This window comes from Myotis myotis, unplaced genomic scaffold (genome assembly GCF_014108235.1).
Source record: "Myotis myotis isolate mMyoMyo1 unplaced genomic scaffold, mMyoMyo1.p scaffold_m19_p_14, whole genome shotgun sequence".
NCBI lineage: Eukaryota > Metazoa > Chordata > Mammalia > Chiroptera > Vespertilionidae > Myotis > Myotis myotis.
In genome coordinates this window covers 18,995,235-19,019,968 of record NW_023416318.1, presented here as the reverse complement: position 1 = coordinate 19,019,968, position 24,734 = coordinate 18,995,235, and the positions used below count along the sequence as shown (strand labels likewise).

Below are 24,734 nucleotides of genomic sequence, written 5' to 3'. Positions count from 1 at the left end.
TTTATGATATTATATCATACTAGAGGCCCGGTGTACAGATTCGTGCATGGGTGGGGTCCTTCAGCCTGGCCTGCACCCTCTTGCAATCTGGGACCTTGGCCTGCGGGGATCGGGCCGAAACCCAGCAGTCCGACATGCCCCCTAACCCCCTGAGGAATGTAGCAGTGCCGAAACGGCAGGCGGCCGGGGAGGAGCCCCAGCCAGGGCCAGGCGCAGCTCCACTACCACTCATCCCCGGCCCCACTGCGCCTGCCACCACCACCACCGCCACCACCACCGCCACCACCACCGCCACTCAGTAGCACTGCCGCAGAGGCACGAGAGGCTTCCGCCACTGCAGCTGCAGTTGCTAGTCATGAGCCTGGCATCTGGCTGAGCGGCGCTCCCACTGTGGGAGTGCGCTGACCACCAGGGAGCAGCTCCTGTGTTGAGCGTCTGCTTCCTGGTGGTCAGTGCACATCATAACGACCGGTTGTTCTGGTCGTAATGGTCGCTTAGGCTTTTATATATATTCTAGAGGCCTTCCTTTCTCCTGGCTGCTGGCACCGGTTTTCCTCTGGCACCCAGGACCCAGGCCTTCGCTCCAGCCAGAGCCGCCTTCCGTCTTCCGTCTTTGTGGCTCCACCTCACCTTCAGTCTTCGCTCTGCCGCTTGGAGCCTACATATGCAAATTAACCACCATCTTTGTTGGTGGTTAATTTGCATATCACACTGATTAGCCAATGAGGGGCGTAGCGAATGTAGTCAACCACCCTGTTTGTCTATTATTAGATAGGATAGACTAGAGGCTAAGTGCATGAAAATCATGTGCAAGTAGGGTCCCTAGGCCTAGCCTGGCCTCCGTCGCATGGCCTCTGCCGCCCCGCCACTGTTGTACAAAACTCCCCCCCACCCCACGACTGCTATGCAATGCTCATGGCCGCTGCTCCTTGAGGCCCAACCCGCCCTGCCACTGCTCCACGAGGCTACCCCTGCCCCGCCACTGCTCCGCAAGGCTCCCCCCACCCCACAGCAGTTCCGCAAGGCTTCCCCCACCCCACAGCTGTTCCGCAAGGCTCCCCCCACCCCACAGCTGTTCCGCAAGGCTCCCCCCACCCCACAGCTGTTCCGCAAGGCTCCCCCCACCCCACAGCTGTTCCAAAAGGCTTCCCCCACCCCACAGCTGTTCCGCAAGGCTCCCCCTACCCCACAGCTGTTCCGCAAGGCTTCCCCTGCCCCGTGACTGCTCCGCAAGTCTTGCCCCGCGACTGCTCCGCGAGTCTCCCCCAACCCCGCAACTGCTCCGTGAAACTCCCCCCGCCCCATGATGGCTCCATGAAACTTCCCCCAGCCACCACCACTCAACAGTCTCCAGTCCCACCCCGCCACCACCCCTCCCTCACGGTGAGCAGCTCGGGGGCCAGGGGAGGGACCGAAAGGTGCTCCGTGCATCTCCTGGTGGCTGGGTGTTTGTTCGTTACAGCGTTATAGCCACAGGTCTTTTATAATATAGATATTTATTGTATATTATATATGATATATTTTACATGTTTTATACCTATTATATGTATGTAGCTTACCACTTTGGTTTGTGTTAGTTTCGGGTCATTTAACTTTTATTTTATTTATTTATTTATTTACTTACTTTAATATATTTTATTGATTTTACAGAAAGGAAGGGAGAGGGATAAAGAGTAAGAAATATCGATGAGAGAGAAACATCAATCAGCTGCCTCCTGCACACCCCCTACTGGGGATGTGCCCCCAATCAAGGTACATGCCCTTGACCAGAATCAAACCTGGGACCCTTTAGTCTGCAGGCTGATGCTCTATCCACTGAGCCAAACTGGTTAGGGCCATTTAACTTTTAAACTGATATTTTTGCCTCTTTGATTTAGGTAAAGTAATATACTTTGTATTTCAGATGAATAAAAAAAATGTGTTTTAATTTTTGTCCATGCAAATGTTCATGTGCCTGCATTATCCTTATTTCAATTATGGCAAATAGATTTATCTAAAATTGTTGAACCAAATAAAATCTTATCAGACTTCAGTGATTTTTATTTTCAGCTTCTGTTAATATTTGTGTTATGTTTTTTATTTTTCATTTCTTTGAAAGTTATGAATTTTATAGGGGCTGGAGAATTTAAAAATTATGATAGAAATGAGAAATTTTTTAATGTTTTTAATGATACACTCAGTATATTTTTTAAAAGTTCAAATATTCTTTTTTTTACTATCATCAGATTTTCTAGTTTATCATTTAATTTATTTATAAACAATAGATGTTAGAAGACTGTCCCTATTGCTGTGCAATGTCAACTGGAATGCATTATTTCATTCTGGTGCATATCCAACCTCCTCTTACCTTGTCATGCTACATTATACATGCCATACTTGCAAATCAGCTTCTGTTGTGTAATGGATCTCTTATACTTTCTGCTATGCTCATCTTTTGGGTTTCCAGGGGTTAGCCATAAAGATAGATAGATAAACATATCAATACTAGAGGCCCGGTGCACGAAATCGGGGCCTTCTGGCTGCCAGCAAAGGCATTCCTTCCAGCTGCCAGCTGCCGGCCAGGGCTTCCCTTCCCCGGCTACCGGCCAGGGTCTTCCTTCGTTCCATGCCTCCCCCTGGTGATCAGCACTTGTCATGGCGAGCAATCAAACTCCCGGTCTCCGGGTAGAACTCCCGAGGGGACACTGCATATTAGCCTTTTATATATATAGACTAGAGCCCCGGTGCACGAAAATTTGTGCACTCGCGGGGGAGGGAGCATCCCTCAGCCCGGCCTGTGCCCTCTCGCAGCCTGGGACCCCTCGGGAGATAACGACCTGCTGGCTTAGGCCTGCTCCCGGGTGGCAGAGGGCAGGCCCAATCCCTAGGTGCAGCCCCTGGTCGGGCTCAGAGCAGGGCCGATTGGGGGCTTGGGGCACCGCCCCCTGTCACACTCAAGGCAGAGTCGATGGGGAGGTTGCGGTGCCACCTCCAGTCACGCACAGAGCAGGGCCAATCAGGGGGTTGGGGCGCTGACCCCTGTCACTCACAGAGCAGGGCCCATCAGGGGAGTTAGGGCACCACCCCCTGTCACACACACAGCAGGGCGGATCAGGGGTTTGGGGCGCCGCACCCTGTCACACTCAGGGCAGGGCCAATGGGGAGGTTATGGCTCTACCCCGTCACACACAGAGCAGGGCCAATCAGGGGGTTGGAGCACCGCAGCCTGTCACACACAGAGCCGCAGGGCGATCAGGGGGTTGGGGAGCTCCCCCCTATCAGGCACAGAACAGGGCTGATCAGGGGGTTGGGGCGCCTTCCCCTGTCATGAACAGAGCAGGGCGGATAGGGAGGTTGTGGCCCTGCCCCCTGTCACACACAGAGCCGCAGGGCCATCAGGGGGTTTGGGCGCTTCCCCCTGTCACGCTGATCCCAGTGCCAGGAGGCCTCAAGGCTCTGCTGATCCCGGTGCTGGGAGGCATATTACCCTTTTACTATATAGGATAGAGGCCTGGTGCATGGGTGGAGGCCGGCTGGTTTGCCCTGAAGGGTGTCCTGGATCAGGGTGGAGGTCCCCACTGGGGTGCCTGGCCAGCCTGGGTGAGGGGATGATGGCTGTTTTCAGCTGGTCACACACCCTTCAGGGTGGGGGTCCCCACTGGGGTGGCTGGCCAGTCTGGGTGAGGGGCTGAGGGCTGTTTTCAGGCTGGCGGGTGACTGAAGCTCCCAACTGCTCCTTTTTTTCTTTTTTCTTTTTTTATTCTGGGCCAGCTTTAGCTCTGAGGCTTGGCTCCAGCTCTTAGGCCTCCGCTGCTGAAAGCAGGTATCTGGTTTGTTTGGATTCTATAATCGAAACACTGTTTCAACTCCAGCTCTGAGATCCTGGCTGGCTGAAAGCAGGTTTCTGGGGTTTTGTTTAGCTTCTATATTTGTAACAATGTTTCAAACTGCAAGCTCAGGCCGGCAGCAGCAGGCGGGGAACATTGGAGTCCTCTGTCACTGAAGCAAGCAAGCCTCCTGTTCGCTTCAAGCTGCCTGGCTGCTGGCCGCCATCTTGGCTGGCAGTTAATTTGCATATCGCCCTGATTAGCCAATGGGAAGGGTAGCGGACGTTTGGCTAATTACCATGTTTCTCTTTTATTAGATAGGATTGGTAGAGGTATTATGTGTAAGCATAGATTATATATATATAAATATATATATATATATATATATATATATATATGTATATAATATGTAGTGTCTTAAACACACACAGATACATGTGCATTTTAATTCTGCTCAAATGCATTTAGAATATTTCCACAGGTGTTAAAATGTGTAACATTACTGTTGAAAAGAATTCAAGGGGTCATTGTAAAACTGAAGTCAGTGAATGGAAAGAACATGGAAATCCATTCTTAAGAAGACCTGAGCTTTATAGGAAATCAATTTTTACTTTTACCCTCCCAAATAGTAATCCTTTTATCTAAGGTTAGCAATCTACACTAATAAAGGACAAACATGCAAATTGACCGTACCTTTGCTATGCCTTAAGCCACGCCCACCAGCCAATCAGAGCAACTATATGCAAATTAACCCAACCAAGATGGTGGCCGGCAGCCACGGAGCTGGAGCCAGCAAGAGGCTTGGTTGCCCCAATGATGGAGGAAGCCAAGCTTCCCGCCTACCGCAGAGGCTCTAAGCTCCACTCAAAGCAACAAAGTTTCAATTATAGAAGATAAATAAACCCCAGATACCTGCTTTCAGCCGGCTGTGGCCACGGAGCTGGAGCGAGCAGGAGGCTTTCCTCCCGCCCGCCCTGGCCAGCTCTGAGCTCCTCTCAAGGCTACAAAGTTTCAATTATAGAAGGTAAATAAATCCCAGAATAAAAAAGAAAAAAAGGAGAGGCTGGGAACTTCCGTCATCGGGGGGCTTGGCCAGCCTGAAAAGGGCCCTCAGCTCCTCACTCAGACTGGCCAGGCACCCCAGTGGACCTCCAACCCTAAAGGGGGTGTGGCCAGTCTGAAAACAGCCGTCAGCCCCTCATCCAGGCTGGCCAAACCTCCATGGGGTGAGGGTCCCCACTGGGGGGGGGGGGGACTTGACCAGCCTGCAAACAGCAATCAGCCCCTCACCCAGGCTGGCCAGGCACCCCAGTGGGGAACCCCACCCTGAAGGGGGTGTGACCAGCTGCATACAGCCATCAGCCCCTCACCCAGGCTGGCCAGGCACCCCAGAGGGACCCCCACCCTGATCTGGGACACCCTTCACGGTAAACCAGCTGGCCCCCACCCATGCACCAGGCCTCTATCCTATATAGTAAAAGGGTAATATGCAAACTGACCCTAACAGCAGAAAGACTGGGAGTGACTGGTCACTATGACACACACTGACCACCAGGGGGCAGACGCTCAATGCAGGAGCTGCCCTCTGGTGGTCAGTGAGTTCCCATAGAGGGAGCTCTGCTCAACCACAAGCCAGGCTGATGGCTGCCAGCACAGCGGTGGTGGTGGTGGGAGCCTCTCCCGCCTCCTCAGCAACGCTAAGGATGTCCGACTGCAGCTTAGGCCTGCTCCCCACTGGCAAGTGGACATCCCCTGAGGGCTGCCAGGCTGCCAGAGGGATGTCTGACTGCCAGCTTGGGCCCGGTCCCCCAGGGAGCGGTCCTAATCCAGCAGGTGGACATCCTCCAAGGGGTCCCAGACTGCAAGTGGGCATAGGCCAGGCTGAGGGACCTCCCCGAGTGCACAAATTTTTGTGCACTGGGCCTCTAGTACATATATAAATATTAAGTAACCCACTCAGCATTACTGGTGAGTGGTAGTGTAGACAGAGATTTCATTCAGCTGGGAAGTAAAATGAATGAATGGTATCTATTTAACATCAAACAGGAACCCGGCACTCTATAAGCAGGTAATGAAAAGAGGTGTGATTTTCTACATATTTACAGAACCTGCAAGTACCCATATCTAACATTTCCAGATTTAACTATTTTCATAGTAATGCTATCTTTTTAGTCATTCAGACTGGAGAGTCAGTATTGGCATGTGCCTTAGCCTTCCTGTCCTCAGTATCCCTCCGCTAAATGATGTCATCTCACTTCCCAATTCTTGTATTGTAGGTTAGGCTCTCCATAATGCTTGCCTGGAGGTTATATCCTGGATTTCCTGCCTCTAGGCTTTCTGTACTCCAGTCTAACATGTAGGTCAGCAGTCTTGCATGAAGGCTATCACGTGGATTATATACCCAAATGCAGTTTCTAGACCACTTTTTACTTCACATAAGAAGGCATATCAGATTGTAAGCAAGAGTGATATGATAGAAATAGTATTGACACTACTATAATTTTTATAAGACATAAGCCTCAGTGCTTATATTTCTGTTTTATACACCATTCTTTGAACATAACCTATCCATTCCTGCTGTCTTTGTGCCCTTCTCTCAATTGTACCTTTTTTTTTTTTAAAGATACAAATCATATCATTTATTATCCACACCAGCAGGGATTTTGGTTGTTGCATAAAACACAGTTCAAGATATGTTCATTTTAAAAAACTTACCTCTTCTATATTTTATGTTTTTAAAGTCCTGTACATTTCTTAAGACCCAATTTAAAGGTTAGTGCTCACACGAAACAATTCCTACTACTATTGGCAAAGGATAATCTTTTCATCTTTAGAATTTGCTCTGCACCTAATTTTTATCCCATAACACTTATCTCTCCTACATAGTATTGTAGTCACCTGAATGGAATACAACTTGGTATCTCCTCAACACCCAGCAGTGTGTTATAAATTGCAGATGTGTTAGGTATATAGTGGAAGTTTCTTAAATAAATGAATGAATATTGCATTTTATGTTTTCTAGATTAATTATGGTCAGTAATAATAAATAGAGACTAGTTGGCAACAACAAAGTACTCCACTCTAAAAACTATTTTTTTAAAATAAATTTTATTGATCTCCTACAGAGAGGAAGGGAGAGGGATAGAGAGTTAGAAACATCGATGAGAAAGAAACATCAATCAACTGCCTCCTGCACACCTCCTACTGGGGATGTGCCCGCAATCAAGGTACATGCCCTTGACCGGAATCGAACCTGGGACCTTTCGGTCCGCAGGCTGACGCTCTATCCACTGAGCCAAACCAGTCAGGCACTCCACTCTAAAAACTATTGATAGTAAACTGTTTCTGACGCAGTAATACGAGGAAGTGTTCTGAACAATTATTTAGCATTTAGAAATATTTATTCATTTATGTTTACTATAAAATTTTTTAGAGAAGAATCCTTCAGGATAATGAAGATTATGTTGACTTTTATGAAAGTAATCAAATAGTTGTGCTAAGCACAGTGGATTGTACTTAAATAATATACCCCACCGCTTCTCGGCCTTTTGGCTAAGATCAAGTGTAGTATCTTCTTATCAGTTTAATAATATACCCAAATATAATGCCTTAGGGTCCTATAAACATTTAGCAATGTTTTTCCCTGGAGACATTTCTCAGTCTTTTCTTCTTTGTTCTGTTCTTGTGAACAGCTTATACAGTACATGGGAAGTCTTCAATAAATGTAAACTATTATTAATGCTGCCCGATTAAAAAATAAGCTGTAGAGTAGTAGGGATATTCTTTAACTCCTGGGGCTAGGCAGATATTTCTCCAAAAGGTTACACTGCCTGTCAATATCAGAATTTAAATTTTACCCTAATATGCAAATCAGATCATTGCTATGCCTTTTTAAATGTATAAATATCAAAATTACTTAACCAATTTTTATTACTAGGACTTAGAAAGGAAAAAACACATAATAGAAATCTTTAATGTAAAAAAAGACTCAATTAATAAATTGTGATCTAAAACATTTTACTGTGTAAAAAAAATCATGTAAGACTTTATTTTTTGTATTTAACTGTGTGTGTGTGTGTGTGTGTGTGTGTGTGTGTGTGTATTTTGGTACATATATGTGTGTGTGTGTAATATACTTTATTGTTGACAGTATTACAGATGTCCCCCATTTTCCCAACCTTTGCTCCCTCCTCCCAGCCCCTACCCTATGTCAGGCCTTCACCACACTATTGTATTTAATTTTGAATAATAACAGTTTTTTCCAGTATTAATTCTTCCACAATGTACTGTGTTGTTTCTGAACTTTCTTTTGCATAAAGGTACTGTCTATTCTAGTCTTAATTTTGTCTTTTAATTTATCTGTAATGCTTTTATGATAATCTATAATAATAAAAGCATAATATACTAATTAGACCAGACCTTCCGGATGAAGCTGGGTCTTCGAGGGAAACCCGGGTCCTGGGTGCCAGAGGGAAACTGGTACCGGCAGCCAGGGAAGGAAGGCCTACTCTTGCACCGATTTAGTGCATCGGGCCTCGAGTATTTCATTAAAAGCACAAAAGCATTCATCTTCATACAAATGATTTAAATATAGCTACAAATTTTTAAAGAATTACTTGTGTCTTTACCATTTATATCTAATAAATGATAAAAATGTGAAACATAGAAATATTATTTGATGACTTTGTTACCAAACCAATTTATTTTTGTATGCCATTATTAGTGATCACTAATAGAGTACTTTTTAAAATATAGCAACTCAGTGAGCTCAGTGATTCAGAGACAGTGTGTGGCAAATTGTCAAAACCTTTGCATCTGCTTTGATGTGACAATTCATCTTTGACATATGAATTTAAAATATAAATGTTAATCCAATAGTGAAAGAGTGACTTAAAACTGATTTTTTAACTTGCTGATCTGTGTCAGACTTGAATTTGAATAACTAATTAAAATACTGTTTTTTTCTTCTTTAGTGTTTTGGACAAACAATATAAAACAAATAATATACAATATACTAACATTATTGCTACATGTTCCTACAGATGAAAATGATAATATTGAGATAGATACTAACGAGGAGATTCCTGAAGGCTTTGTTGTAGGAGATGGAGATGAACTTACTAACTTAGAAAATGACCTTGATATTCCCGGTAATTTCAAATTATAAATATTTTGTGTCCTGCTGCATGGGAAACTTTATCATTATATTTTTATTATTATCTCATTAATTGTGATAATAAGTTTTTTTTGTAGTTTTATTACATCCTATGTCCTCACAAATCATTTCACTAAATCCACCTTCCATCAATTTTGTAATTATTTTGTTTTAGGTTTAGTTAAAATTAGCAATAAAATTGGAATAACAAATTGTAGCTTGTGTTCTCTTCTTACTAAGATTCACTTTCTTAAATTAAAAAAAAAAAAGATTTATTGAATAATTTGAGAGAAAGAGAGAGACAGAAGAGAGACAGAGAGAAACATCAATTTATTGTCCACCCATCCATGCATTCGTTGGTTGCTTCTTGTACATGCCCTGACCAGAGATTGAACCCACAACCTTGGCGTATTGGGATGATGCTGTAACCAACTGAGCTACCCAGCCAGGACTGAGATTCACTTTTATATTTTATGTTATATGATATAATTTGTAGGCATTCAATAATTGGTTCCCTTCTTAGCCTAAATATTTTGGTGTAATGTTGTAAGGTATAGATGTTGTACCTATGAAATACGTCAAATGTAAATCAGATTTTCTGACTTGGTTAGAATTGACTATCCTAATTATAATATTATATTGCAGATTTTGTGTTTTATTCTCTTTTTTAGTTTCTTTTTTATTTTAAATATTACTACTGATAAATTAATTTATGCATACTTTATTACAATAAGACACTTTATTTGAAAACTGCTTATATAAACTGCTATTGGATTAATCACATGTCTTATATCAATAAATATTATACCAATAATCACATTGGTAATTGACCTTTTAAGTTATTTTTTAAATATAAACATACTTATGGTTTAATAGATGAGTGGTTCATGTAAGTCAACAGCAGATAGCTATACAAAGTTTATATACCAGAGGGGTTCCATAAATGCTTATTGAATTGAATTCTTATAGCAATAAAAAGTCTTAGTTGTTTTCCAGATTTAAAGGTAAGGAATTGAAGTCCTTAATATTTATCTTTCCCTATAAAAAGCTAAAGGGACTGAGAGCAGGTCTCTTAGCACTGACATGCCTCTGAAATACTAACCTGCTTTGTTTTTTTCCTCTGTTTGAAATCATTCTGTTATTTCTCCAGAAACAATCAACCAAGGTCTTCTTATCTATACAGAGCACCTAATAAAAGTTACTACTCTTTTGTCAGTAACTCCTTCATGGTGTAGTATTGAATTATACTCTACCACAGTGATGTTGGACCTATGACACCTGTGTCACCTCTGACACGCGAACTCATTTTTTGGGTTGATTTTTCTTTGTTAAATGGCATTTAAATATATAAAATAAATATCAAAAATATAAATCTTTGTTTTACTATGGTTGCAAATATCAAAAAATTTCTATATGTGACACGGCACCAGAGTTAAGTTAGGGTTTTTCAAAATGCTGACACGCCGAGCTCAAAAGGTTCACCATCACTGCTCTACCAGGTAGAGGTTGTGTATAATTGTGGAAGTCCAGGAAAATGTTGATACTTTAGGAAAAATTTTAAATGTTTATTCCAAAATTAGGACTATCTTTCATTTCTTTCTATTTAAAATACTGTAGAACTTAGGCAAATTTGATTTTTCTTTATGAATAAGATTTTTGTTGCTGCTTACCCAGCCTCTCACCACAACCACCACCAGAAGCTTTATCAGAAATTAGCAATGACCCTTTCCTGCTGAGGATACCCATAAGTACAGAATTGAACCCTTTATATTAAGTTCTATATTGAAGTATAGAACCAATGACAATAAGGGATGCATATTTTCTCATTTTACAACAGAGTATGAAGACAGGAAAAATTAGCTATTGCTTAGGTAATGTGAAGGGAATTTTCTAGTTTAGTTATAACAACTTTGTGGGACACTTAAAGTTTGGCTAACATTAGGCCTAATAGGTTTGACTCTTGTCCTTTTTAAAAACTCTCTTCCTACTTTATGCCAAAAAAGAAAACCCATCTCAGCCTTCCTGTTTGTGAAGTTAGCTAATACATTGTTTACAACTCTCAAAAATGCCAAAAAGTGTTGGCATGTGCATAGGACAAACTTTCCAAATCAGGCTATGGTTTATTTCAAGGCAATAAGAAATAGGAATGCACACTGGAATCTGGAGGCATACATTATGATTTTTATCCTTGCTTTATTTTCCCCAAAATTCTTTTTTTAATAATGTTTTAATAATAAATTGTTTAATCTTTATCTTGATTTGACCATGGTTCATCAGATATTGTTTAAAAGAGAAGCCTGGTAATATAAACTAACCAATTTGCATGAGAGTAATGATAATAGCATTTATTAAGAGTCTTATAATTAGAAAATTTATTAATCTTTATGAAAAATATCTTTTACCAAATGGTTGACATATCTTTTCCAAGTATTTTATTAAATAGTTGCTTTGAGTGAATTTAAGTAGAATTATTTTATTCCATTTGTTTCTATCGTATTATTAAAAATTATTGTACTTCTAAAAATAATTTGAAATGGTTAATTTTAAAGTTATAGCCATATTTTTGTTTATTTTAAATTTCTATCCATATTTAATACGTTTTAAATTTTTATCATCTTTGTTGTATTTCTGCCCTCCCATTAGAAGGTATTTGTAAGCATATACCCTGTTTCAATGCTATATATATGCAGATAAACATTGGGTTCGAACAGTGTTCACATGACTGTCTGACATCATGTTAAGGACTTATTTTAATGTGGTAGCATATGTATAAATTTAATATACTAGAAGAATTTGAAACTCTAAAATGTAACTTAGAATCAAATGAATCACCTTTAAAAATCTATTTTAAAATGGCTTGTTTTATTATATCTAACCTACTCATATAAATATATACATCAAATATAGGCTTAGGTTTTCAGATAAGCATAGCTACTATTAACTATAGTATAACTGAATTATCTTTAGGTATATTGACTATGTTCTTTAAAGTGACTGATTTTGGGGGAAAATATATATGTTTATACATACACTAACAATATATGCTAAGAGACTAAATTTTAATTGTTCCTACCACAAAAAATAAATGATAATTATGTGATGTGATAATAGGTGTTAACTAATGCTGGGGTGGTAATCATATTATAATATATAAATTCATCAAGTCAACACATTGTACATCTTAAACTTACACAGTGTTATATGTCAATTATATGTCAATTAAAAATGATTATAGTCAACATACCTATTGACTACTCAATTATACTATAGTTATAGTATGTAGTTATACATATATATGATAAGAATTCTGTATATGTCTAGATTGATGTGTTATTACACAATCCTAATGTCCTTTTTTTAAATACAGTAATGTTTTTATGGTGTGCCCTAAATTGATAGCCTATACATCTAAATGCATCTTACTTAGTAATTCATAGTGTTTGCATATTTAACAGAACAAAAGACTAAGTTGGTGGACTTGAAGCTGAAGAAGCTCCTAGAAGTTCAGCCACAGGTGGCAAATTCACTCTCCAGTGCTTCTCAGAAAGTTATAACCGAGAACTCAGAGCAAGACATTAAGGTAAATCTTACTTAAAATATTTGATTAGGTATCTGTGTATTCTAGCATTTTATAATCCTAAAATCAATTTCTTACCAATTATTCACATTAAGATTAAGATACACAAATTTTTATTAAATAGCCATTAAATTAAATACCAATATGGTAATCAGTATTTACCTACTTTTTTCAGAGAAAACTACTCTTTGATGCTGGTAAAAGTAGAAACTATTCTTGACTTTTATATGTATTTCTATTTTTCCAAGAAGAATATTGCTAAGAGAATTCTAGCATATTTTTATATAATCCTCAGCCTTTGACTTGTTTAGATAAACTAAAACTCATGTCAGTTAATACCTGAATATGGTGTGTGATAGAATGTAAATTTTTATAAACTTGCATGTTTTGTATCCATATGAATTTTACCTTTTTTAGGATTTCAGCCAAAATGCCACATTATAATAATTATATTATTATTATTATTATTATTATTATTATTATTATTTCTATTACTCCATTCAAGCTCTCCCCCCCTTTTTGTACTGTATCATTAATATTTTTCTAGCTTTAGGGTACTTCTAGTCCTGTATAATTTTTCACCCACCTGCGGACTTTGGGGACTGCCCTGCTGACTGAAAGGATTTCCTTTCCCTGACACAGAGATGCTTTGAAGTCCCGAAACAATGACTTTCATTGCTTTTTCCTTATACTGTCGGTTTCTATAAATTGGTGATGAAAGTGTGTGGCAGCACCAGAGGACTTTTGGTCTCTATCTTTGAACAAAAGGAAGCCTGGATCAGGTCTGATTTTTTGCGTTCAATTTAGCTTTCTGCAGTGGACTTAATGCAGAATGAAGCTGGCCTAAGAATAATACAATGGATTGAAAAGGCTAACTGAATTAGTGGGTTTAGAGGAATACATTTGTAAAGTGGCAGAAGTTCCCAGTCATAAAAAGGTTTCTTACGATGGGATTTGCTGGCTAATAGCACTGATATTTTAGCATGTTGCTATTAGCCATGTTTATTTATTTTGGTAAAGACTTGAGTTTTAGACTTCTGAGCAGTTATTATAATAACAATTGAATACATACTTGTTTTTCCTTTTTATTACATTTATTGGGGTGACAGTGGTTAACAAAATTATACAGGTTGCAGGTGCATAATTCCACCACATATCATCTGTACAGTGTATTGTGTATTCACTACCCTAAGTCAAGTTTCCTTCCATCACCATTTATCTCCCCTATAAGCTCTTCTCCCTCCCCACTCACCCTCTCCCCGGCAATCACCACACCGTTTTCCGTGTCCATGAGTTTTTCTTTCTTTATTTTTTCTTTTTTTTCATTCCCTCCACACTGCTCTAAACAAACAAACCTAGCTAGCATTATATTAATAAATATGACTTTTAAAAATAGAAGTATTTTTATTATTAAGTCTTAATTATTTAAATAGATTAAATTGATTTTGCTTTCCAATAAACTCTTGTATAGTAGTCTTTAAAGTTATTCCAATAAAAGGTGTGCTTTAAACAGCTTGTCTTTGTATGGATCTTTTTAGTTAAGATTTTTTTTAAATGGTGCATATAAAGAACATATACAGTCCATCTGTTCTCTCAAAGCTTTCAGCATTGATTTGGGGTTTTATTTTTTTTAATAAAATGCAGTTTACACGTTTATAAATGAGGCATTCTGTGTTTGTGGAAAAGGATAAACTGTTACCTTCCCTTGAGGATTCTGTATCCCAGGCCTCCTTGAGGCTAGAGAATAGGCCATTGGAGGACTCCCTCATTACCGATTGTCTCAATGCAGAGGAAGGGCAAAGTCTTGGTAGCTTTTGATAACCAGTTTCAGCATTCAGCAGGCTTAGCTATTAGTCATGCATCTTAGCCTTTCCCTATTTACTTTCAAAACACTTAATAAAAATAATAAAAGATTAGGTATAAAATGAAATATTTGTTTGGTACACAGCACCTCGATATCTGCAGCTTCCACACATTGCGGTGGTTCAGTCTTCTGGGATATTTCTTGTTGATAGAACCATTTGAATTTGTTGCCAGTATTAACATAGGAAGCTCTAGAAAAGATAATTGTAGTTTCCTTAGCTGCAAAGGGCTTACTTACAAATCTGGCTTTGGAAAGTTATAGCTGATTAATGCAGTTCAGTGAGGTAGAATTAAAATCCTACCTTTTAGCCTTCATCCAGCATTAATAGTTTATCTCAATGGGCATAAAATTAGAAACTAGCTCTTCTTGTCATACAAGTCTGTGGGGCTGTACAAACCAATGGGCCAGAATAGTGGGGGGAATAGACAGAGGCAACATGGCCTTTAAATGATACATATCATCTGGAGGAAACACAGGGGTTCACAGTGTCTGATGAATCAAATTAGCAAGAGTGAGTCTCTATTTAAACCAGGTCTCCTGTAAGCTTTTGGTTACAGGTAACAGAACTTGCAGTTGAGTTATTTAGAGCTCTTTAAAATACTTTTTCTTACAAAAAGTTTCTAAATTGGCATTATCTTAAATCAGTAAAAATTGTTTTACTGATAGGCAATTTCATGTTTATAATATCAGGACTCTTTTATTGTGTTTGTTTTACTTTTAGAATGGCACAGAAGATCTCCAGGCTGAACGATTACAAAAAGCGACAGAAAGATTTAGAAATCCTGTTGTGTTCAGCAAGGATTCTACAGTCAGAAAAACTCAACTTCAATCTTTCAGTCAATATGTTGAGAATAGACCAGGTAGGTACACTTTTTTTAATGTTTTCCCATCTTATGATTTAACATTATTTAGCTGTATATACATATATGTTAAAAAGCTGATACTGTAAATTCACATTTCAATACACAAATATCAAGCTTTATAATAATTTAACATGTCTTTACTTTTTTTTAAGATATAAAAAGACAGAGATCAATACAGGAAGATACAAAGAAAGGAAATGAGGAGAAGGCAGCGATAACTGAAACTCAGAGGAAGCCATCAGAAGATGAAGTGCTTAATGTATATTAATTTTTTGTGTGGTTTCATGATTGCTGATAATTCCAAACTGTATGTGGAAATAGTGCCTTTATTTGTTAAAATGAGATGTTAGGTTTTTTAAGATGTCAATCTCCAGTGCATTCAAAGCAGAGTGAGAGGGGTGCACTGTTGAATTAGTCTGCAGTGTGGTGATAATTGTCAGATAAAAAAAAATGAATTTTTCAGAGTTCCACAGCCCCAGCTTCCTTGAGACATTTCCATCAGGGCACTTCCCACAAAGAGATTCCAGTATTGATCTACCGGGAGGATTTTAATTATTACAATAGCAGATACCGCAGAGCTGCAGTTAGAGGGAAAAGTCACATGAGACCTGCTAGAATTTCTCAGCCAACCCATTTTGTTGGCTTGGGTTAATGGGTGTTCAACCTTTCCATTATCCAGATCAGCCGTGAATTACTAGCTGAATGATGTTTGCATTAATATAATATATATGGTAATTTCTTCACTTAATTAACAGGGAGGTTCAGCTCAGTAGGGGTATGGGCTGATCATGTGTAAAATTGATTTGTGAGGGAAATATTTGATAGACCGCAGGGAGAAAGCTGCTTTTGATGGACAGCTTTGGGACAGAAGCAGGAAGAACAAGTTTTAACTTGAATTTTTGTCTGGAAGCATAGCTCTCTTTAATGGTGCTACTTTTTTATGTGTAAATATTTTTATTGATTTTACTATTAAAATAGTCTTCGTTGGTTTTTAAAATACTTACAAGTGTACCCAGAATTACCAACTACATTTTAGGGCCCTAAAGAACTTCTTATATTTAATCTGTGGTACTAAGAACCTAATACATAGAACAGCTCACTGGAATATCCTGATGAAATATTCAGTATAATTTTTTAAGTTACAGAATATGTGAGGATACTGTATACTCAAAGTAAATAAATCTGATTATAAACTGTTTTTAACTGAATTAATCAGTAAAAGCAATGAAGTTTTATGTGTTGCTTATCACTTCTGCTTTCTTATATCTTTGCAAAGCACTATGTGTGTTTTGACCCTCTGGATGGAATGAGAAAGGTTGATTTTGAAAATGCTCTGCTGTCTGAAAGATAGGTACAAAAACCATTCACCAGATTATTCCAGATTTTGAAGTTACCGTTAGCATTTCTTCTGTTGTTATAATTTTTTCTGTTATATTTCATATTGAGAAAGAATGATATCTCTTTTGTGTGAATCTTTTTAAAAATACAGTGACTTATTTGATCACACTATCCAGAGAAATTGTTAGTTTTATAATTTCTTAAAATATTTCAACTTTGTCAACTACCATAATCAATTTAACAGTAAGGTGGTATAAATTGAGTTAACATGTGAGTACACATTATTTAGTACTTCTAAAGATATGTAAGTTATATGTATGGCTAGACATGTTTGTTGAACTTTAGAATTCTAAAATGTGCTCATAAATAACATTTCTTGATATTTTTTTCTTATTTAAGGAGTACCGAAGGATAATTCCTCATGGCTTCTTAGAGATTAATATGCTTCTAAGTAGGGAAGGGATTTGACAACAGAGGATTGTTCGCATTCATTTCTCTGAATAAATAATGTTGTAAGTGCTGGTGGTAGTAGTGATGGTGCTGAGAGTAATCACTTAAGCAGTTCTTCAGTATTTCTCAGCTACCCAGGAAACATAGCCCTAAAAATGCCCCAAGGTAAACAGGTATTCCACATCCAAAGGGAGCTATAATGAATCCATTTGTAACTTTCCTGTCCTTAATTATTTAAATTTACAATATGAAAATAAGAATATACTATACTGGTACTTTATAATAGAACTGCTACTTCAAATAAAACTTCTAAGGATAATATTTTTTAACATAATAGTTGTAAAAAGTAAAATTTCAAATTTAATCAAATGGAAAGTAAACTAAATCTGCATACTAGTTTCATTAGATCCTCTGTAGCAAGGTTTGAAACCACCTGTCACGTTAGAATTCACAGCTACAATAATTAGTAATACATCAACAGAATGACATGTTAAAGTACAGGAGCCAGCTGGAGGGAAGACTGGAGATATTAGAAACGAAACTTCTGTTTTTATCATTTTTAAGAGCATTTTAAATAGTATACCCATTATGAAAATAAGAAACCTCTCTTTAATTTTATATTTTTTGTAAGAACAAATCTGCCTGATTTTTTCAGGACAGATGCTTTAAGAAAATCCTTTAGTAAAACTCCAGTTTTGTATATTACAGTTTTGAATTAAAGGTGTCATTGGTGTTTGTTTTGGCACTCACCATGGGGAAAATTGTCTTCTGTCTTCATTCATGCTTAAATAACTGACTCAACTGTGAGGAGAATTTTTTCTAATTTAGTGTTAACTCTTTAAATCTGGCAAATCTGGGTATTAAATTATAAATATATTACTAAATGGTTGAGATTTTCTCTATTCACAAAAGTTTTCCTAAACATGAAAATTCTTTGAATCACAGGGAGTTGCTTTTTGGTACTAAGGGTGATAGTAAGGGTATTTGGTTCTCTAGGTAAGTGCTTTACTAAGTGTTTGTAGAAAGGAAAAATGCAACTTACAAGTGATTTTATTTTTCCTTCCTGTTTGTTCTCGTTAACAGAAAGGGTTCAAAGACACCAGTCAATATGTTGTAGGAGAATTGGCAGCACTAGAGAATGAGCAAAAGCAAATTGACACCCGTGCCGCGCTGGTGGAGAAGCGCCTCCGCTATCTCATGGACACAGGTACGGTGCCCAATTACACTGTAAACAGTTTTGGCAAATTGAGCGTTCACAAACTCTTATAGAGTTTTGGAAGTGTGAATCTTTGAAGCCTGAATGTTCAGCAGAACTGCCTTGAAAATAAAAAGGCTGCGATTTGCAGCCACCTCTCTGGGTCCTGGTGATAAGAGTGCCTTCATGGGAAGTGATAACTCGCCCTGATACCGTGTGAGCCAGCACTATTGAACAGTGTGCTCATCCATGCAGAGTTGGAATACACATCTGTGCCTCATTGATATGCCACTGCTTTAAAAAAAAAAAAAAAAAAAAAGTAAGATCTTCACTGTTCTACTGATTCATTGGGGGAAAAAAAGATTTGGGCAGCTAAAGCCATGTACTGCATGAAACAGAGCACTGTGCATAGGGGATGGCTCCATGGGCTAGATCACTGAAATTTGAGAATACTATCTGGTTACTGATGCCCCACAATATTTTTTTTTTCCAAGAGAACAGGTTTTTAAAAGTCTGTAATACTTTGTGTCACGGTTGCATTTGGAAGGATTAAGGTATATAGGAAGGTTTATACAAATGGTTTAGAGCAGCAAGTTAGCTCCTAACCAGAGGGTAGATCAGCACTTGGTGCTGATTGCCAGTAGTGATTGAATAGATCTAAGTGCACAATAAGCTACTGGGGGAAAAAACAGTATGTGTGTTTACATACACATATTTCTCTAAAATGCTGTTCCTACATAGGGGTAAAAATAAGAAATAAATTCAAATCATACCAATTAGAAAAAAATGTCAAAATATAAAAGTAGAAAATCTATTCCTTTAATCAAATTAATTGATTTAATGGCAGTGTTAAAATAGATTAATAAAGTAGTAAAGTAAATTAGTCAATTTGTAGTAATAGGATTGGAAAACTTTCCTGAAATTTTTCTTCTCTATTTGCAAAGAATATATTTACAATTAAAGAACTCCTCCAAAAAAGTTAGATGGGACCTTTGAAAATGTCTACACTCGTGAAATCAGCACATACTAGAACAGAAAGAGACCTTTGGCTTTATCCGGCCCATTGGGTTTCACGTGTGTTCGGTGGAGCCCTAAAGCTTCTTCAGAGGCACCTGGGGGCTGCCAAGACAATAAGGCAGCAGAAAGCAGACAGGCTTCTGGGTTTCTTACCTTACTCAAACAGAATAGCTCTGACTTTATTTATTTGAAATAGCAGTCTTCTTGGAAGAGTTCATTTAAAGAAAAAGCTCTGTCTGGCTGGCATGGCTCAGTGGTTGAGCGTCGACCTATGGTTTGATTGGGCACATGTCTGGGTTGTGCACATGATTCCCAATGGGGAGCATGCAGGAGACAGCCAGTCAGTGATTCTCTCTCATCATTGATGTTTCTATCTCTCCCTCTCCCTACCTCTCTGAAATCAATAAAAATATTTTTTAAAAACATAATAAAAGGTTCTACTGCTTAAAGTTTAAAACAAAACAAAAAACTTAAAAAAATTTTTTGGAAACTACTGCTAATCCTCTCATTGTACAGAGGAGACAGAGGCACAGGGAAAGCTCTACATCATATAGATGAGTAAGTGGCCAATCTTGGACTAGAATTCAATTCATGAAGGATCCTATCATGCAGGATCCTTCCTTCTACACCAAATTACCCAGAACACATTTACCATTGACCTAACAAATTACCTGTATGCTTGGTCTTATAAATACACATTTGTTTGGATTCAAAGATATCCCATAAACCAATGTATTATTTCACATTTGCATTTTTCCTTTAATTCTTAAGGGATGTTGAAAATATTAGTTGTGTTAACTATATAAAAATGTAAATTAGGTAGTATAATTTCTGTAATATATTTTAAAATTATTGTCATTAAATATTTTAAGGAGACTAATTTTTTTAAGTAAATTCTTTCAAGTGAACCATCTTTCCTTTTTATAGTGGGTAAAATAGATGACACTATACAGGAAGCCTTGTGCAGCTAGAAAATGTAAGTTCTCCTTCCCATTCCGCATATTACTAGTGAAGCTTCGAAGTGGTTCTATTCTAACTCCAGATCATTTATAATCTAAGAGTTATGGAGTACAGATTGATTCTAGAACCCTTGCAGGGCTTTATATTTCTTACTTTGCAGAACAGAATCTGATCTAGCCTGGGTTCACTACTATAGATTCAGACTAAAATTGACCTGGTTCCCCAACCTGATGTGCTCTAAGAATCACCTGGACTGCCTTGATCCTCCTCCAACCCTCAGAATGGTTTCCTAATATGTGCCTAAATCCTACCTAGTATCTAAAGTAAGAAATAAGACATTAGAAAGAGAAAGCATATATTCATCCTTTTCTTTGGGGGGAGGGGTTTAATAGTGCCAACTTTTCATTTATTATAGTAGTTAATACCTTTTCTCTGGTATGTTACAGTTGTCTATGTACTTTCTGAATCTCAGTCTTATAATTAAGTAGAGCAGATAGCATCCGTATTATTTTCATAAGGAAACTGAAGCTCAGATGGGGGAAATGACTCATTTAAGATGGACTAATTAGTAATGTTTGAATTAGGGCTTGAGCCCAGGTTTTTAGGTTTTCTAGCTCCTAATCAATCTTCTTTCCTTCCATATCTTCTTTACAGAACAAATGTACTTTATCTACTATTTCACTTTTTATATACCTGTAGATGCTAATTACATACAATTTTTTTATTGATTTGAAATTCACATATCATAAATTTTACATTTTAAAGTATACAGTTAGTAGCACTTAGTACATGCATAATGTTACACAATCACCACCACTGTTTCCAGAGCTTTTCCTCACCCTAAGCAGAAATTCGTAAGTGGAATCTAACAGTAGTAGTCCTTATGTGTCTGGCTTCTTTCACTTAATATGATTTCAAGGTTCATCAATGTTGTAGCATGTACCACCACTTTATTCCTTTTAATGGTTAAATAATATATCACATTTTATGTATTTATTCATCCATTGAGAGACACTTGGATTTTCACTTCCTGGCTACCTATCAACATTTGTGTACAAGCATCTCTTTGAATCTCTGTTTTCACTTCTTTGGGTTATATACCTAGAGTTGGAATCAATAAATCATGGTAATTCTCTATCTAACTTTTTGAGGACTATATTCAATTTTAAATGAACTGTGAAGTACATTTAGAAGGTGACTTTGTGGAATTGAGAATACATTTTCCAAAAGAAGCACTGTTAAAACCATCCACAGCCCCAACAAACCCACAAAAACTTATTTATTTAAATTATAACTAAAATAACACAAACAGTTGTCCTACATTTGAGTCCTTGGTTTTCAGAGCTTGAGCACCTATGGGTTTTTAGCACCAGACCCTGTGACATTGAAGCTCTAGCATCCTGACAGGGGTTAGGTGAAGCTTGATGGTGGCCCGGACTGCTGTGCATTTCTTCTGGTATGTGGGAAAAGGCTCTAGCAAGAAAGGAGCAAAGAAATGTAAGATAGGGATTCAGACTAAAGATCCAGCCATAAGATAGGGATGTGCAAGAGATGAAATGGCAATGGAGGAGGAAGGGCTCAAGGGATCCCAACATTCATTTGGCGTAATAGCATCAGTGGCAGAGACAGAGCAGCTGTGGGGATTTATATTTCTGAACTTGAGTAACCTTAAATTAGCGATCCTCCGCGTATTAAATAACAATACTGTATAAGTGAGTGAGTGAGAGAGAGAGAGTGTGTGTGTGTGTGTGTGTGTGTGTGTGTGTGTGTGTGTGTGTATTTCTGCCATTCCACCTTGGGATCTGTAAAATCCCTATGCAAGCACTAGAGAAATTTTTTTCCATCAGCTTTTAATGGTCTTTTGTTATTGGTTTGGGGCTTTTTTTGTTTTTGTTGGTTTGATAATTGTTGCAGGGGATGAATCTTTACATTTCCTACACCTAAAGTTTGTAATGGTTACTTCTTTGGCAATAGTAAAACTTATTATATAGGAACATATATGTGTTCTAAGCTGACATTTTCTATTAAGTATGACGCTAATGAATTCTTACCTTGAAAAAATGGAGTTTAGAACAAAAATGTTGATGGGCCCTTTTACTAAAGTGCTGCAGATAATGTTACTATTATGGATGGTGTTTATTTTCCATTCCCTATCTGTTTTCATTTGATGGTTATCAAACTTTCTTAATGTAGAACTGTAGTGTTTTAAACTAATGGTTCGTTTTTTTTAAATGACAATATTTACATTTTGAATGCATAATTAAACATGGGGGATTACAATAAAAGTGTATCTTACAACTTCAGAATCTTCAAGCACTGATAAAAATGATCATGATAACTTCATAAGTCCCTGGGCCAAAAATACTAATTCTGTAGCTTTTTGTAGACTATCCACTACAAAAACCTAACTAACCATTTAAAAATATTAAATATACCTTGAGAAAATAAGAATTAATAAAAAGAAATAACTTTTCTACACATTCCTCAGAATGTTTCTTTACCTCATCATTTGAGGAACACAGCATAGTTTTAAAGCAGAGAACTAGGTCCACAAAATTTTTGAGTTGTAAAAATAACAATAACAGTCCATATTTATTGTGTATATGTCTGGCTCTATGGAAACTGTTTTAAATGCATCATTTCCTTCTCACAATGGCCCTATGAGATAGATTCCATTACTAATTGGGACTATTAATAATCACATTTTTCAGTGAGGAAACTGAGGCTCAGAGAAGGAAGTAACTTGCCCAATTCATACAGTTCTGAAGTAGTGGAGCCAAGAGTCAAACCCAGTCTGATGGCTCTGGCACCCAACTTCCAGCTACCACATGACATGATCTCTGCTTCATCTCTCAATGTTCTTAGAGGTGAACTTCTCCTTTTCCTAGAGGCTCATTACTAACTAGAGGCCCGGTGCATGAATTCGCATGGGTGGGGTCCCTCGGGGTGGCCTGCAGGGATTGGGCCCCAGCTCACGCCCCGCAGCCCCAACTGGAACCCCTTCTTCCCTCCCACCCCTCCACCCCTGCCTTGGCCTGGTGCTGCCCCCTCACCTGCTCCACAGTCCCGCCTGTGGGGCAATCGATTGGGGCCAGGCCCCCCCACCTGCTTCCCTCAGGGCAGGGGTGGGCAAACTTTTTGACTCGATGGCCACAATGGGTTCTTAAACTGGACCGGAGGGCCGGAACAAAAGCATGGATGGAGTGTTTGTATGAACTAATATAAATTCAAAGTAAACATCATTACATAAAAGGGTACGGTCTTTTTTTTTTTTAGTTTTATTCATTTCAAACGGGCCGGGCCCGTGGGCCGTAGTTTGCCCACGGCTGCCTCAGGGCCTGGGAGCTGGGTGGTGGCCCCCTCCCACCCCCCAATGCTGCTGCCACCAGTCACCATCTGTGGGGCTGGGCGACCAGTGGGGCAATCAGGGCACTCACTCATACTCGCCTTGACCTGGTGCTGCCCACTCACCAGCCCCGCCCAGCCCCCCGCTGCTGCCTCTGCCTGCCAGCTTTGGGGTGACCCACAGGGCAATCAGGGCCCCCGCTCGCACCCACCTGGCCTGGCGCTGCCCACTTACCTCCTTCACCATCCCACCGCAGTCCCACTCTCATTGGGGCCCATCAGGGCTGGCAGCACCTCCACTGCCCCCTGCTGCCAGCACCGTGTTGCTGATGCCTGCTATGTTCCACCCCAACCCTTGGTGGTCAGCGCATGTCTAACTTCCAGTCGGTTGAACTCCCGCCCATGGGGACAATTTGCATATTAGCCTTTTATTATATAGGATTCTCTGGACCCTCTTATCACCATTTCTTGATATTTTTTTATTTTAAATTTTTTTAAAAATATGTATTTTATTGATTTTTTTTTACAGAGAGGAAGGGAGAGGGATAGAGAGTTAGAAACATCGATGAGAGAGAAACATTGATCAGCTGTCTCCTTCACACTCCCAACTGGGTATGTGCCCGCAACCAAGGTACATGCCCTTGACCGGAATCGAGCCTGGGACCCTTGAGTCCCCAGGCCGACGCTCTATCCACTGAGCCAAACTGGTTAGGGCTATTTTAAATATTTTTATTGATTTCAGAAAGCAAGGGAGAGGGAGAGATAGAGATAGAAACATTAACGATGAGAATCATTGACTAGTTGCCTCCTGCACACCCCACACTGGGGATGGAGCCCACAACCTGGGCATGTGGCCCTGACTGGGAATCGAACTGTGACTTTCTAGTTCATAGGTCGATGCTCAACCATTGAGCCATGCCAGATGGGTGCCATTTCTTGATTTAAAAAAAAAAATATATATATATATATATATATATATATATATATATATATATACACACACACACACACACACACACACATATATATATACACACACATATATATATACACACACACATACACACACACACACACACACACACACACACATTGTTGATTTCAGAGAGGAAGGGAGAGGGAGAGAGAGATAGAAACATGAATGATGAGAGACAATCATCAATT

At 38.9% G+C, this 24,734-nt stretch overlaps 1 protein-coding gene and 1 non-coding gene across 10 annotated transcripts in view; both read left to right on the top strand.

The window, feature by feature from the left end:
- EHBP1 (EH domain binding protein 1) overlaps window positions 1-24,734 on the top strand; it is a 324,049-nt gene that overhangs the window by 258,895 nt on the left and 40,420 nt on the right. For 6 of the 9 annotated variants that reach the window (XM_036334392.1, XM_036334393.1, XM_036334397.1 and 3 more), the window contains 5 exons: window positions 8,849-8,956; window positions 12,417-12,541; window positions 15,124-15,262; window positions 15,418-15,524; window positions 18,137-18,260. In XM_036334392.1, coding sequence (XP_036190285.1) covers window positions 8,849-8,956; window positions 12,417-12,541; window positions 15,124-15,262; window positions 15,418-15,524; window positions 18,137-18,260 — 603 coding nt within the window. The remainder of the gene's footprint in view (window positions 1-8,848; window positions 8,957-12,416; window positions 12,542-15,123; window positions 15,263-15,417; window positions 15,525-18,136; window positions 18,261-24,734) is intronic. The other 3 variants (XM_036334399.1, XM_036334401.1, XM_036334400.1) reach the window with 1 other exon arrangement.
- On the top strand, window positions 7,339-7,523 carry LOC118669580. Its single transcript, XR_004972036.1, has one exon. It is a non-coding gene; the product is annotated as a U2 spliceosomal RNA (small nuclear RNA).